The 15,211-nt window shown below is 42.9% G+C and overlaps 1 protein-coding gene across 1 annotated transcript in view; it reads left to right on the top strand.

Moving 5' to 3' along the window:
- The window catches only part of LOC145342203 (MORC family CW-type zinc finger protein 4-like), a 143,866-nt gene that overhangs the window by 48,206 nt on the left and 80,449 nt on the right, over positions 1-15,211 (top strand). The window contains exons 6-9 of the mRNA XM_080187555.1: positions 460-616; positions 2,608-2,736; positions 10,870-10,989; positions 11,677-11,780. Of these exons, the coding sequence (XP_080043681.1) occupies positions 460-616; positions 2,608-2,736; positions 10,870-10,989; positions 11,677-11,780 (510 nt within the window). The remainder of the gene's footprint in view (positions 1-459; positions 617-2,607; positions 2,737-10,869; positions 10,990-11,676; positions 11,781-15,211) is intronic.

Genomic DNA, 15,211 nt, shown 5'->3' on the forward strand with positions numbered 1-15,211 from the left:
ATTCCCCAACGCTCCCTTTCCCTACTTAGATTTGTTTATGGGACAAGGGATATGTTTCTTATGCACGTCCCATTTTTGTGGATCATTCATATCGCGAACGTTCCTCTCCCTGTCATTTGTCAGTGTAATTTGTTTAGTATCTTTGCTTTGGAGGAGGTTCGACAACGTATCTTTTTTCTCACCGATACTCAAGTTCTGGACATTTTTTTTGTCACCATTCTTATTCTTCTTATTCATATCTTTAATCAGATATCCATAGGTCCCTCTTTGGGTTTTGGTCCAACTGACTGCAACCATCCTCTACTTTTAACAAACTAATTTTGCGAAGTTATTTCAAAGAGCTTGCAATTGATGAATTGCTTTACTGTTGATCTGACGAGACAATTCTAATAGATGAATTTTCACAGTACAGTGGGAAGAGTTCCAACTTTTTTTTCTTGTTGATTTTGTATCTTTCAGGAACAAGGATGGGAAGCCTGAACTAGATTTTGAAACAGACCAGTTTGATATCCGAATCCCAGATATCAACTGTGAGGATGGCGCGGGAAAGAAGAAAACGTATAGACGGCCTGAGAGGCAGGACCAGCACATTCCTGAAAGTGACTACTCATTAAGGGTCAGTACCTATTTGTGTGTGAAAGCTTTTGTTTTCTAGGCTTGAAAAGACACTGAATTGAGTAGTGAATTGGGCATGCATAAGATACTTTGTCAGAGAGCTGATGCAGACTTGACAGCTTCCTGCACTGTAGGGATTCTGTGGTTCTATGAGCAAAAACAATGATGTTTCAAAAATGTCAATCACAATGAGGAACACCGAGTAAATTCCATTGCTTCAACTGAAACAACATTGAGATAAATAAATTTCAACTAAATTGGTAGAATTTTCACAATCTGCATCAAGTTCTAAAAATAAACAAAACCAAAACAAGCCAAACCTAAATCAATTCAGGAGCTGCCGCAGTCCACCTTGGAAACCCAGATGAGATTCAGTTCCCAGAGTGAGCTCCAAACAGCCTGACTCTTGTTACAAAGCATATTATACAACCAAGTTGGGTTCATCACAGGGAACATTCCAGATTGTATGCTCCCCCAGTTGCTGTCTTAAGACATAGGAGTTTTTAGGTGATTTTTGTTGGCCCTAATGCCATTGTCATCTGAACTGGCAGTGAAGCTGAGTTTTGAAATATTGGGAAGACTAATTAGTGCTTAGACAACACGGTTGAATTGCGAAGCAACACAGCCCGGATATTTTACATGCACCAAGTGTACGAAGAAGGAGCATTTCTCCCTGGTCACCAGCAGCAATGTTCAAGAGACCAATTATCCATTCTGGTGGAGTCCTATGCAAAGTGAGATGATTGTAAACGTGACTTCCCATCTAACAACCCCTTATCAATGGTGCACCTTTGCTGAATTCCAGTCATTTGCTACTTTGTGTAAGGTTGGGCAGCTACAGCCTAGTGTGGGGAGAAGTAAAATTACTGCTGGTAATGGCAAGAAAATGGCAGCTTTGTTCCTTTTAATGCAATCTTTTTATTAATAACCAAATCTAATCCATGTTCTGACTTCTTTAGTAAAATGAACACACAAAAATGACAGGCAAGAAAAGACCAGATGGGCAATCAATCTCACCCCATGCATTTGCATTGTTTGAGGATTGTGACTGGACATTGTCTACCCAGCACAGCCACATTAAAAAAAACCTAGAACAATAATGGGGACAAAATCTGCACACTTTCTCTCAACTTATCAGGTGACCAAAACCTGTCCTGGGGATGACGGTGACCATACTTTTGATCACTGTTAATCCATTGGTTTTTATACCTTTGTCCCAGTCAAGGGCAAGTTCCATTCCCCATTGAAGGCATGCAATGAGTCAACATTGTGAGAAGTTGGCAACTCACTCCTTCGACTCAAAAATCTTTGGGCAAAGTATGTGCCCTGGTCCTCCCCAATCTATCACACTGAAATAATCATCCAACCCTTTCATTATTTCACATACCTCTATCAGAATTCCTCAAAGTCTCTACTGCTCTGATTAACTAGTTTCTGTTACTGGATGGAACACACGGCGACAGTGCCATCTCAAAAGCATAAGTTTCAACATAAAGTGGGATATCCATTATCCATACTACCATTCATATCACAATCCTGATTACCTGCATGAATTTTCAAAATGAATTCTTTCATGATATATTTCTTCAATTCACCATCTACTGTTATCCCTTTTGCTATTTTAGTGTGGTTGTTTACATTTCTGTGCAATGTGTATTGCTGTCCTAAAGTTTGAATAAGAACAGATTTTGAGGATTCTAAATTAGCTGATAATCTCCAAAATGCTTTGGTGCAGGGAGGGGGGAAGAAGTGATCAAATCCTCTCTATCTGGTAAATAATAGAGATTTCACTGTAAATACTTACCTGTACTGAAATCCATCTTTGGAGTCTACACTTTGGCAAATAATTATTCTTTCAGTGATGCTTTCTGATTTATTAAGACAGGTGTTGTATTAACTAGCAGTTTCTTTCAAGAAGTCATGAGAATCATTAACCAAGATGAGGACTACAAGATTGTAAGCTAGCTACTAATGTTCTTTATCTTGCATTAGGCATATTGTAGCATTTTGTACCTGAAGCCTCGCATGCAGATCATCCTGCGCAAGAAAAAAATCAAAGCACAACTTATCACAAAGAGTCTGGCTCATGTCGAATATGATGTTTACAGACCTAATTTTAATGTATCCTTTTTTCAATTTGCAGTGATAGTGCTCTTGTTTTGCCATAATGGTTATAATATGCTGTTGCTATTTTAAAAAGCTGTTCAATTTCTAGACTCTCTCAGGTTTGTGGGACAAATCAATTTGACTCCACCCTGACTCCAGAGCTAACTTTTGCAATCATTTATGAATGCTGCTGAAATGGATGATGGAATCGGGATGGGAGGAGTGGGTTGTGGAGAGCATGTATAATCCATTTATTAGGTTTTCAGGAATGGATTGAGAAAAGTGGCATAAATAACTCAAAAAATTGGGACCCTATACAAGCTGATATAAATCACTTATAGCGTAGCTTCCTTGGACTTGTGCACGAGAGCAGTGATGTCTATCAGAAATGCATATTATCGTAGCAAAGATTGTTGGGAAATTCCAGACCTTTTTTATTGAGCATTGTGCTGGATCTCAGTTGTACATTTATAATGCAGCATTATCATCAACCTAATGTTTGAACAAGCATTGAGCTAATTCAAATATAATCTCAGTAGTGCCTTTGTTTTTAGGGCAGCACGGTGGCACAGTGGTTAGCACTGCTGCCTCGCAGTGCCAGGGACTCCGGTTCGATTTCTGACATGGGTCACTGTCTGTGTGGAATTTGCATGTTCTCCCTGTGCGTGCGTGGATTTCCTCCGGGTGCTCTGGTTTCCTCCCACAATCCAAGGATGTGCAGGTTCGGTGAATTGGCTATGCTAAATTCCCCCTCAGTGTACCCGAACAGGTGCCGGAGTGTGGAGACTAGAGGATTTTCACACTAACTTCATTGCATTGTGAATATAAGCCTACTTGTGACTAATAAACTTTTTAACTTCTCCAACTGTCTTCCTTATTTCTATTTAATCAATACTAATACGTTCATTGTTCCTCTGAATTAACCTCTTTCTGTTTTTTCTAAGTTCAAATATGGTATTTTCTTCTTCCCTGCATTGTCAGTATTTGAATTATGTTACATGGCATCATCTTGCTTTAAAGCATATTCTCTAACTTCTTATTTTCTTTGTATATCTTGTACAAGAGACACTGCAGCAAATCACCACACCTCCTTTCACAGCACCTTTCAAACCCCCAACTTCCACCACCCAGAATACTTGGGAACAACAATACCTGCAAGTTCCCTTCCAAACCAAACACCATCCTGACTTGGAACTATGGGCAGGATTTTCTGGCTCACTCACCCCAAAAATCCTGAGGTCGATGGTCCTTTCCATGGTCCGCTTCTCATCCACTCCAATACCTGTGGCAAACGGAACGGGAAAATTCACCCCCATATCACCATTTCTTTACTGTCACCTGGTCAACATCCTGGAATCCCCTGCCTAACATTACTGTGCATGTACCTACGGTGAAGCCTTCCATTGTTTGCTGGAGCAGACGAGTGAAGGAGCAGAGAGAGAGCTAAGATTTTACCTGTTAAAAACCTGTTTAAAATAAGTTTAAAGCACTTTGTTCTTTGTAGAACTGTTTAAAGCATTTACTTATTGTATTTACTGCTTTAAGAATTCTGAGGGAGTGGTTAGCAGGCAGTTGTGGGACATCAGCTTTAAATCAGCGCCAGGTTTAAAAGGAGGCCTGGTGTAGACAGCGGGCAGCGTCTGAGCGGGCAGCGGAGTGAGTGGGAAGCAGAGAGAGCTATTAAGGCTTAATATCAAAAAGGGCTTGGAAGAAAAAAGGCCAGGTGAGTTCGTTTGAAAAACAAGGAAAAAAGACGAAAAAAAAAAATTTTTTTTCAAAACTACTACAGTGAATAATGGAGGGGCATGTGATGTGTGGTTTCTGTATGATGTGGGAACTGGTGGACCCCAGGGTCCATCCCAGTGACCATGTCTGTAGTAAGTGCAGGTTGCTGGAGGAGCTCCAGCTCAGGGTAAATGAGCTGGCCTCTGAGCTACAGACACTGAGGCTCATCAGGGGGAGAGAGGGTGCCATTGTCAATGGGGTGCAAGTGACATCCACCCCCCCTAGACTGGCTAACTCTAAGGGTCAGGGACAAAAGGGGGCTGCTGGGAGGAGGAAGGGGGGTGAGGAGCGGAGGAAGGAGGGTGGGGAGCGGAGGCCTCAGCCTCTTAATCTGCATAACAGGTTTGAGGTTCTTGCTTCCAGGCTGGACGAGAACGAGGCAGGTGAGGTTGGTGAGCAAACTGCACACGGTACAGTGATGCAGCAGGACATAGGCAAAGAGAGGGGGAAAAGGAACATAGTAGTGATTGGGGATAGTGGGGTGAAGGGTATTGACACTGTCCTTTGTCACAATGACAAAGTGCACAGAAGGGTGTGTTGTCTGCCTGGTGCTCGGGTACGGGATGTCGCAGCTGGGCTGCAGAGGAACCTGGAGTGGGAGGGTGAGAATCCGGTCGTTATGGTACATGTGGGTGCCAGCGACGTAAGCAAAATGCGGACTGAGGATCTGGGGAGGGAGTATGAAAAGCTGGGAATGGAATTAAAAAGTAGAACCGACAAGGTGGTTATCTCTGGGCTACTGCCTGAACCGAGTGCAGACGGGCTTAGGGTTGACAGGATTAAGGAAGCGAATGGGTGGCTCAGGGATTGGTGTGGGAGGAATGGGTTTGAATTTATGGGGCATTGGCACCAGTATTGGGGTAGGTGGGACCTGTTTGGGCGGGATGGGGTTGGCCTGAACCGTGCTGGGACCAGAGTGCTGGTGAATCGAGTAAAGAGGACTGTAGACAGGGCTTTAAACTAATTGGGGGGGAGGGTGCGAGGGTAGGTGATGTTACGAGGTCTAAAGTTAAGGAGAGGGTACAGGTAAGGGAAGAGGCCGAGGATGTCCCAACAATAGCGGGAGTAGGGGGCGTGAGTATGGTTGGTGGCGTTACGGCAAATAGGGTCCAGGTGAAGGCTGGGATGAAAGCGCTTTATCTGAATGCATGAAGCATTCGGAGTAAAGTGGATGAGCTGGTGGCGCAGATCGACACAAATGGATACGATCTGGTGGCCATTACAGAGACGTGGCTGCAGGGAGACAGGGACTGGGAGCTGAATGTACAGGGCTATCAAGTGTTTAGGAAGGATAGGCAGGAGGGAAAAGAGGGGGGCGTAGCTCTGCTGATTAAGGATAGCATCACGGTGGTAGCAAGGGATGATATTGGAGCCAAGGAGCAGAGGGTGGAATCGTTGTGGGTGGAGATTAGGAACAGCAAAGGGAGGAAAACACTGGTGGGTGTCGTCTATAGGCCCCCGAATAATGATCTGGAGGTGGGGCGGGCTGTTAACGCGCAAATAAGTGTGGCGTGCAGGAATGGGACGGCCGTAGTTATGGGGGATTTCAATCTGCATATTGATTGGTCGACCCATGTTGGATGCGGGGGGCTCGAGGAAGAGTTCTTGGAATGCTGCCGGGATAGTTTCCTCGAACAGTGTGTGTTGGAGCCGACGAGGGAGCGAGCTATCTTGGATCTGGTGCTATGTAATGAGGCGGGTAGAATTAGGGACCTTGTGGTGAAGGATCCTCTTGGGGAGAGTGATCATTGTATGGTGGAGTTTCTGGTGCAGATGGAGGAGGAGAAAGTGGGTTCCCGGACACGCGTCCTCTGTTTGAATAGAGGGGAGTACGGTAGGATGAGAGAAGAATTGGCGAATGTGGACTGGGGGAGCGCGTTGGAGGGAGGGTCTGCTGAGGAGCAGTGGAGGATCTTTAAGGAGATCTATCTTGGTGCTCAGCGGAAATTTATTCCAATGGTCAAAAAGGATAGTAGGAAGAGAGGTAATAAGCCGTGGATAACGAAGGAGGTGAAGGAAAGTGATAAATTAAAAGCGGAGGAATTTAGAGTAGCTAAGAGTAGTGGGCGAGAAGAGGATTGGGAGAGGTTTAAATGTCAACAAAGATTGACAAAGAAGTTGATAAAGAAGGGTAGGAGAAACTATGAAGCTGGGCTAGCGCTTAATATAAAAAAGGATAGCAAGAGTTTTTATAAATATATAAAAAGGAAGAGGCTGGCTAGGATGAATGTTGGTCCTTTAGAGGATGAGAAAGGGGACCTAGTGGTAGGGGATGAGGATATGGCGGAGGTATTGAATAACTTTTTTGTTTCTGTCTTCATGGAGGAGGACGTGAATAATTTGCCGGGTGTTAGCGATGGAAAGGTGGTAGGACTGGAGGGTCTTAATGACATTACTGTTACTAGAGAGGCGGTGCTCGACAGACTGGAGGGGCTGATTGTGGACAAGTCCCCAGGACCGGATGGAATGCATCCGAGGGTTCTGAAAGAAATGGCGGAGGTGATAGTGGATGCCTTGGTGGTTATTTTCCGGACGTCACTGGATTCTGGGGAAGTGCCGGATGATTGGAAAACGGCTAATGTTACGCCGTTGTTTAAGAAGGGTGCCAGGCAAAAGGTGGGGAATTATAGGCCGGTTAGTTAAACGTCTGTGGTAGGTAAAATGTTAGAATCCGTCATTAAGGGGGAAATTGCGAGGCATCTTGAAGGGAATTGCTTGATAGAGCAGACGCAGCACGGTTTCATTAAAGGGAAGTCGTGTCTGACAAATTTACTGGAGTTCTATGAGGATGTGTCTAGGGCGGTGGATAGAGGAGAGCCGGTGGATGTGGTCTTTCTAGATTTTCAGAAGGCGTTTGACAAAGTACCTCACAAGAGGTTATTGCAGAAGGTCGAGGGACATGGAGTTGGGGGTAGGGTGTTAGCGTGGATAGAGGATTGGTTGTCAAATAGAAGGCAGAGAGTGGGGGTCAATGGGTGCTATTCGGATTGGCGGATGGTGACTAGTGGAGTGCCCCAGGGGTCGGTGCTGGGGCTTCAGCTTTTTACCATTTATATAGATGATCTGGAGGAGGGAACCGAGTGTAGGGTGTTGAAATTTGCTGATGACACCAAGATTGGGGGAACGGCAAATTGTGCGGAGGGTGTGGAGAGTCTGCAGAAGGATCTAGATAGGCTGGGCGAATGGGCCAGGAAATGGCAAATGGAATTTAATGTTGGCAAGTGTGAGGTGGTCCACTTTGGTAGGAAGAACGGTAGGAAGGACTATTACTTACGGGGCGAAAAACTGCAGCAGGCGACGGTGCAGAGGGACCTCGAGGTCCTTGTGCATGAGTCGCAAAAACCCAGCTTGCAGGTGCAGCAGGTGGTCAGGAAGGCGAATGGGATGCTGGCCTTCATAGCGAGGGGGATTGAATATAAAAGTAGGGAGGTCTTGCTGCAGCTGTATAGGGCATTGGTGAGGCTGCAGCTGGAGTACTGTGTGCAGTTTTGGGCGCCGCACCTGCGCAAAGATATTTTGGCCTTGGAGGGAGTGCAGAGGAGGTTCACTAGGCTGATGCCGGAGTTGAGGGGGTTGAGCTATGAGGAGAGGCTGAATAAACTAGGCTTGTACTCGTTAGAGTTTCGAAGAATGAGGGGAGATCTCATTGAGACGTATAAGATGATGAATGGGATGGATAGGATAGAGGTGGAGAGACTCTTCCTGCTCAGAAAGGACAGTAGGACTAGGGGGCACAGCCTCAAGATAAAGGGGGGCGCGGTTTAGAACGGAGTTGAGGAGGAACTTCTTCACTCAAAGGGTGGTGAATCTCTGGAATTCTCTGCCCGTTGAAGTGGTGGAGGCTGCCTCGCTAAATATTTTTAAGACGCGGGTTGATGGGTTTTTGATAAACGAGGGGATTAAGGGTTATGGGGAGAGGGCGTGAATGTGGAACTGAGCCACGGCAGATCAGCCATGATCTTATTGAATGGCGAGGCAGGGTCGAAGGGCTGGATGGCCTACTCCTGCTCCTATTTATCATGTTCCCTCCTATTTTTCATGTACATGCTGCCCATCAGTTACATTATTCAAAAGTACTGGATTAGTGTTCACAACTGACTACTCTCAGCACCACGGCACAACTACTTCTCTTAGATCATCCACTCTTGCTAAATTAACAGATTGCTTATTCGGCATCCAGCATTAGGTGAGCAGAAATGTCCTCCAATTTTAACACTGGGAATGCTGAAGCCATTGTTTTCAGTCTTTACTCTAAACACTGTTACCTAGCTACCAATACCATAATTTTCCCAGGTAGTGGTATAAGCCAGTCTGGTCGTAACCCTGATAGCACATCAGATCCCGAGATGAGCTTCCATTCTCTTATTCATGGCTTCTCTGAGACTGCCTATTTTCACTTCTGTAGTAAAAGTCACTCGACTTTGCCCTGTTTTAGCTCATCAACTACTAAAATTCTCAATTGTGGTGTTGTTACATCAAGGTTTGACTATTCCAACCAACTCCTGGATGGTTCTCCATATTCTGTAAACTTGAGGTCATCCAAAACAGCCCTGCCCATGTCCGAACTCGGCCAAAATCTTGTTCGCTTTATCATCGCTGTGCTTGCTGAACAGTGGCTCCCAGTCAAACAACATCTTGATTTTAAAATTCTCAACCTTGTTTTCAAATTCCTCTGTAGCAACACCTTTCCCTATCACTGTATTCTCTTTCAGGCCCACCACCTTCCAAATATCTACACTGATGTAATTCTAGTCTCTTAATCAGGCTTGACTTTTTTAATTGCTTCACCGTTAATGACTGTCTTTAGTTAACCCAAGACACTAAGCTACAAAACATCATCCAGACACCCCCTCCCCACCTCTCTCTCCCTTTCCTCATTTAAGACCAAGGTTTTGGTTATCTGACATTAATATGTGGCTTGGTGTCATACTTTGTTTTATAATGCCTCAGTGCAGTGCCTTGAAGTGTTTTATTACATTAAAGATGCTATATAAAATAAGAAGACAATCCTAGTCTCTGTAATTAAAATTGTTCATTTCAGCCAAGGAAAAATCCAAATGACAATACAGTTTCAGTGAAGTACGCTGACTGGAAATGACAATACCTGCACACCTCACGCACAGAGCATTGCAATTAACAAAAATGGGTGGAAAATATTTTTGAAGAAAAGTATTTTTTTTAATTTTGAGAAAAATGCAATATTTCATGCATGCTGTAAAATTGATTCATTATTGCAATAAAACCTTGTAAATTAATAAACCATCAATGTGATCAATGGCCTCAGCTATTTACCATTTATATAGATGATCTGAAGGAGGGGGCTGAGTGTAGGATGATGAAATTTGCTGATGACACAAAGATGAGTGGAAAAGCAAATTTGTGTGGAGGGTGTGGAAAGTCTGCAGAGGGATCTAGATAGGCTGAGCGAGTGGGCGAGGACCTGGCAGATGGAGTACAATGTTAGCAAGTGTGAGGTTATCCACTTTGGCAGAAATAATAGTAGGAGGGATTACTATTTTAAGGGGAAAAGCTGCAGCATGCTACGGTGCAGAGGGACCTGGGGGTCCTTGTGCACAAAAACCCAGTCTGCAGGTGCAGCAGGTGATCAAGAAGGCAAATGGGATGCTGGCCTTTATAGTGAGGGGGATAGAATATAAAAGCAGGGAGGTCTTGCTGCAATGGTACAGGGCACTGGTGAGGCCGCAGCTGGAGTACTGTGTGCAGTTTTGGTCGCCACACTTGCGCAAGGATATTTTGGCCTTGGAGGGAGTGCAGAGGAGTTTCACTAGGTTGATACCGGAGATGAGGGGGTTGGATTATGAAGAGAGACTAAATAGACTGGGTCTGTACTCGTTGGAGTTTAGAAGGATGAGGGGGGAATCTTATAGAGATGTATAAGATAATGAAGGGGATGGATAGGGTAGAGGTAGAGAGATTCTTCCCGCTCAGAAAGGACAACAGGACTAGAGGGCACAGCCTCAAGATAAGGGGAGGGCCGTTTAAAACGGAGTTGAGGAGGAACTTCTTCACTCAAAGGGGGGTAATTCTCTGCCCATTGAAGTGGTGGAGGCTACCTTGCTAAATGTATTTAAGACACGGGTAGATAGGTTTTTGGTAGGCAAGGGAATTAAGGGTTATGGGGAGAAAGCGGGAAAGTGGAACTGATCCACTTCAGATCAGCCATGATCTTATTGAATGGCAGGGCAGGCTCGAGGGGCTGGATGGCCTACTCCTGCTCCTACTTCTCATGTTCTTATGATTTACTTTGCAAATGCAGAGATATATGACAACTCTATTTAGATATTCAAAGCTCATGTTTTATACCATGTCTTTTTATGTCCTTTACCTTAATGATTTGATTAGAATAAACGTGTCAAAATAACCTTTGGTTTTAATTGTAAAAACAAAGAGCACTATGGGATAATGATGTACAACAAAAACCGGCTTATCAAATCCTATGAGAAAGTGGGATGCCAGATAAAGGTAAGAATCTCATATTTCCATGTTTTGGTATTAAAATCAACTATATACATTTTTTGTCTGCTTGAAATTGTTTTTATTTTAACCAATCTGATCTCTTAGTGGTGCTGATTTTTGCTGTGGTACATTTCCATGGCACTGTTAATATTTCAGTAACTAGCCAATACCAATTCATGACATATGAGACTATGCAGTGAATGTCAGTGGACCAGTCAACACTGGGACCCCATCTTGTTCTTGACCAATACCACACCTTTGAGTTTTCTTCTTTTTTATACTTGAAGCATTGAGATCAGTTATGCACTGGAACTCTTACAAATGTGAGGAATGAAACTTGCACCCTTTTGGCCAGCCTGGCTTGGTGCTTCAGTCAATCCTGACCCTGAACCTTGGGAACCATCAACACTCCTTTATATCCCTTTCTCTAAAGAGTTGCGGTGTAATTGACATGAGCTTACATGTTTCCAGAAAAAAAGCATGTAATGAAGACGAAAAGAACAAAGTTCCTATAACTTAGTAAATGGCAACTCCAAATTAGTTTCTCAAGTATCAAGTTCTGTAAAACAGCAGACTGCTATTCCATTAAAACTCTATTAATTAAAAGTGATCTTTTTTGGAGACAATGCACCTGAAAAACATCAACTGTGTAAAACAATAAACCAATCATTTACTTGCATTTTTTTTCTCCAGTCAACCAGCAGAGGATGTGGAGTTGGTGTAATTGGAATTATTGAGTGCAATTTTCTCAAACCAGCGCATAACAAACAAGATTTTGAATACACTAAAGAATACAGGTAAGACCAGCAAAACATGAAAAAAATTAATGTCCAAAACTTAAGAGAAAAAGCCCTTCACCACAATAATATGAACCGAAATGAGGACAGAAACAGTGTCTGGCAGTCAAACGCTTGCTTGGACTGTTTGTTTCTACACAACAAGTTAAAATCTGAAACCAAAATGGAAATACTGTAAATAGACAGCAACCTCGTCAGTAGTTAAAAATCTAAGTGTAAATGAGATCTAGAATTAAAAACTGTAAAATAAACTAACACTTTTACAGAACTCAGCAAAACCAAGAGTGATGTGTGCCGACTCATTGGAGATCAGAAATTAATTAATTTAAAAGCTTGAAAATGTTTCAGTTGCAAAGCAAGGATGAAGTAAAAATGGTTGTTTGGTCGTACAGAACTTGAGCATTGCTGAAAAAAGAGATGTCTTTTCTTGCGCTTATCAGGATACTGCAGTACAATTGTTGCGTGTCAGATGAAAAGCACTGACATGTCTAATTTTTCAGCAATATTAAACATCAGTGGTTGATAAATCTACAAAGATCATGTCAAGCAGTGAAAGGATGTGAAAAAAACAAAAATGTTTGAAGATAGCTAAATCAGGCAATGAAAAGGCTTGGCTTTCAGGTATATGTGAAAACAAACGCTAATAAAAGGATTTGACAAAAGAGCATATAAGAAAATGTGTCACCATGTTTACATTGAGCTTAGTTGGAGCATTGTTGAAATGCAAGTGATGAACCACAGGGAAATCTCACTTTTGAAAGAGTTTTGCAAATCGGCCGTCCAATGTAGAAAATAAGCAGTAAATACAGTACACGAGATTGGAGCTTCTACATGTAAATTGATGTTTAACATTGAATGGGGATTTGGAGATCTGGAAGTCATTATTGTAATAAAGAATAGGTGCAACAGAAATGGCAACAAGGAGTTGGTGATAGAAAAATAGGTATCTCAGAGAATGGTCCCTCTGCAAAGCAAGAAGAAGAAGGAAGGATATACTTGGCTTTGAAAGGCATTTAATAAATTACCTATTGATAGTCTTTTTTTTTAAATACTAGTCAAGGGACAGTGGTAAGCTCATAAGTTGCTTAAGGGATAGGAGACCAGAGTATTGGATGGATGTTTTGCTAACTGAAGAGAAGTGTGCAACAAGCTGCCTTAGCGGTTCATATTGGGTCATTGCTTGCTGTATGTAAATAACCTGTATTTTTTCATAGGGATAATACTGAAGATGATTAGGACAGCACAGTGATTAGCACTGCTGCCTCACAGGGAACCAGATTCAATTCTGGCCTTGGGTGACTGTGTGGAGTTTGCACGTTCTCCCCATGTCTGCTTGCTCTGGTTTCCTCCCATTCTCCAAAGATGTGCAGGTTAAGTGGATTGACCATGCTAAGTTAACTCTTAGTGTCAGTGGGATTAGCAGGGTAAATACTTAGGATTATAACAGATTTCAGTAGGAACATAGACTGGTGAAATGTGCAGACACTTGATGGATGTAATTTAACGTAGGTAAGCGTGAAGTGATCCATTTGGGAGAAACAACATGGAGAGGCGACATAATCTAAATGGTATTATTTTCAACTGTGTCTCTGCGACACAGAAGAATGAGAATGACCATCTGCACTGACCCACACAGATGTCGCTCTGCTCAGTCTGATAGCTGTCAATGTCTTGAATACACACAGGATATAATTCTGCTACGATATGTTCCAGGCAAGTAAGATGGTGGGCCATAATACATTTAGTTTTGAGTAATTGGGACAGAGTTGGTTAAAGTTTATTTCTTGGTCACAAGTAGGCTTACATTAACACTGCAATGAAGTCACTGTGAAAATCTCCTAGTCACCACCCTCTGGTGCCTTTTTTTCAGGTACACTGAGGGAGAATTTAACATGGCCAATCCACCTAACACCCACATATTTGGGCAGTAGGAGAAAACCAGGGCACCTGGAGGGAACCCATGCAGACATGGGGAAAAAGTGCAGACTCCACAGAGACTATGACTGAAGTCGGGAATCGAACCCTGGTCCCTGGCGCTGTGAAACCGCAGTGCTAACCGCTGTGCCGCCCACGGCATGGTTCATATAACTGAAATTTGAAAAGTAGGAATCTAACACAAATGCAAATACTATATTGCAGAAAGTGTAAATTTCATGGGACGAGTTAGTGTAATTGCAAACAACCTGTAGAGAATGATGGTGAATTGAGTAAATGTATCAACAATACAGCATTAAATGCTGTAGAATCCTAGCAGCCCAAGCCCATTACCACCTGACTCCCCTGCCCTTTGCCCACTGCAGGTTTGGAAACTTTGAATTCAGATCTGTGTAAAAAGAGAAACAATATAACTGCACATGTGCAGTGTTTGCAGTCGCTATTTCCAGTGGTGAGGGAGGTGTTGTGTGCAAGAACAGAAAGACCTGGATGTTTGTAGGTGGCATGACGTGCAGCTAAGAACTTTATCAAACATTTAATAATGGGGCAGAATTGGACCTTGAATACAAAAATAAGGAAATAATGCTAAAATCTTCCAAATCTCTTGTCGGACCTCAGGACATTGTGTACAATGCTGGTCACTGTTTGGGATTACCATCACGATTTTGTTTTCTTGGCATGGTTCTTAGCTGCTGGTACATGCGACGTATCTTGGCATGTTCTTAGGTCACAAGTACCAGCAGCTTTCTTTTCTAGACAGGCTGTCATATTTTGGTACTTGCTTTAAACTGACTTATTAAAACTGCATAAGAGGACAGGTTACAGAATAGCTATGTCTCTCCTGAGTACAGTGTGTTTCCTCCCCTCTCACTTTCTTCAGAGAGAGAGAGCATGCACATGACTAGTGATGTCACCAATACATCATCATCCACATCACAGACCAGCAGATTTATTTGTCCAATACGCTATCTCTCTCAACTATTGATGTGGTTCTTAACATTAATATGTAACCATGATTTAACTATTTACATCATATTTCTGTAATTCCCTTTTTGCTCCCAAAAATTCTACTCAATTCAAATTCTACCCCCTCCCCAAGTCACTGTTAAAAGGGATGCAGTCTCCCACAGTTTTGACAAGACATTTTTTGGACATACAGACATTTCTGTTTTCTTTGGAGGGCACTGTCATGAATGAACTGGGACAGCAACTTTGCAATATTACTGGCAATCAAAGTGTCAACTTCAGGATTGCAGAAGGATGATGGATTCTTTGCATTGGAAGACTGATGCAAGAGAGAAGACATCATCCTTGGATGCTGTTAAACTAGAAGAGAAGGAACGAAGACTCTCTCATTCAGGGCTGCAGTACAGACATCAATTTACTTTCACCTTGCAAATAGGTGCTACCAATGCTTTGGTGGTATGACACTTCATGGACTGAAGTCTAGAATCAGGCAAGTCATTCTTCCTGGAAAAGACTTCATGGTTAACTAG

The sequence above is a fragment of the Carcharhinus amblyrhynchos genome, chromosome 4 (assembly GCF_965287045.1).
Source record: "Carcharhinus amblyrhynchos chromosome 4, sCarAmb.v2.hapA, whole genome shotgun sequence".
NCBI lineage: Eukaryota > Metazoa > Chordata > Chondrichthyes > Carcharhiniformes > Carcharhinidae > Carcharhinus > Carcharhinus amblyrhynchos.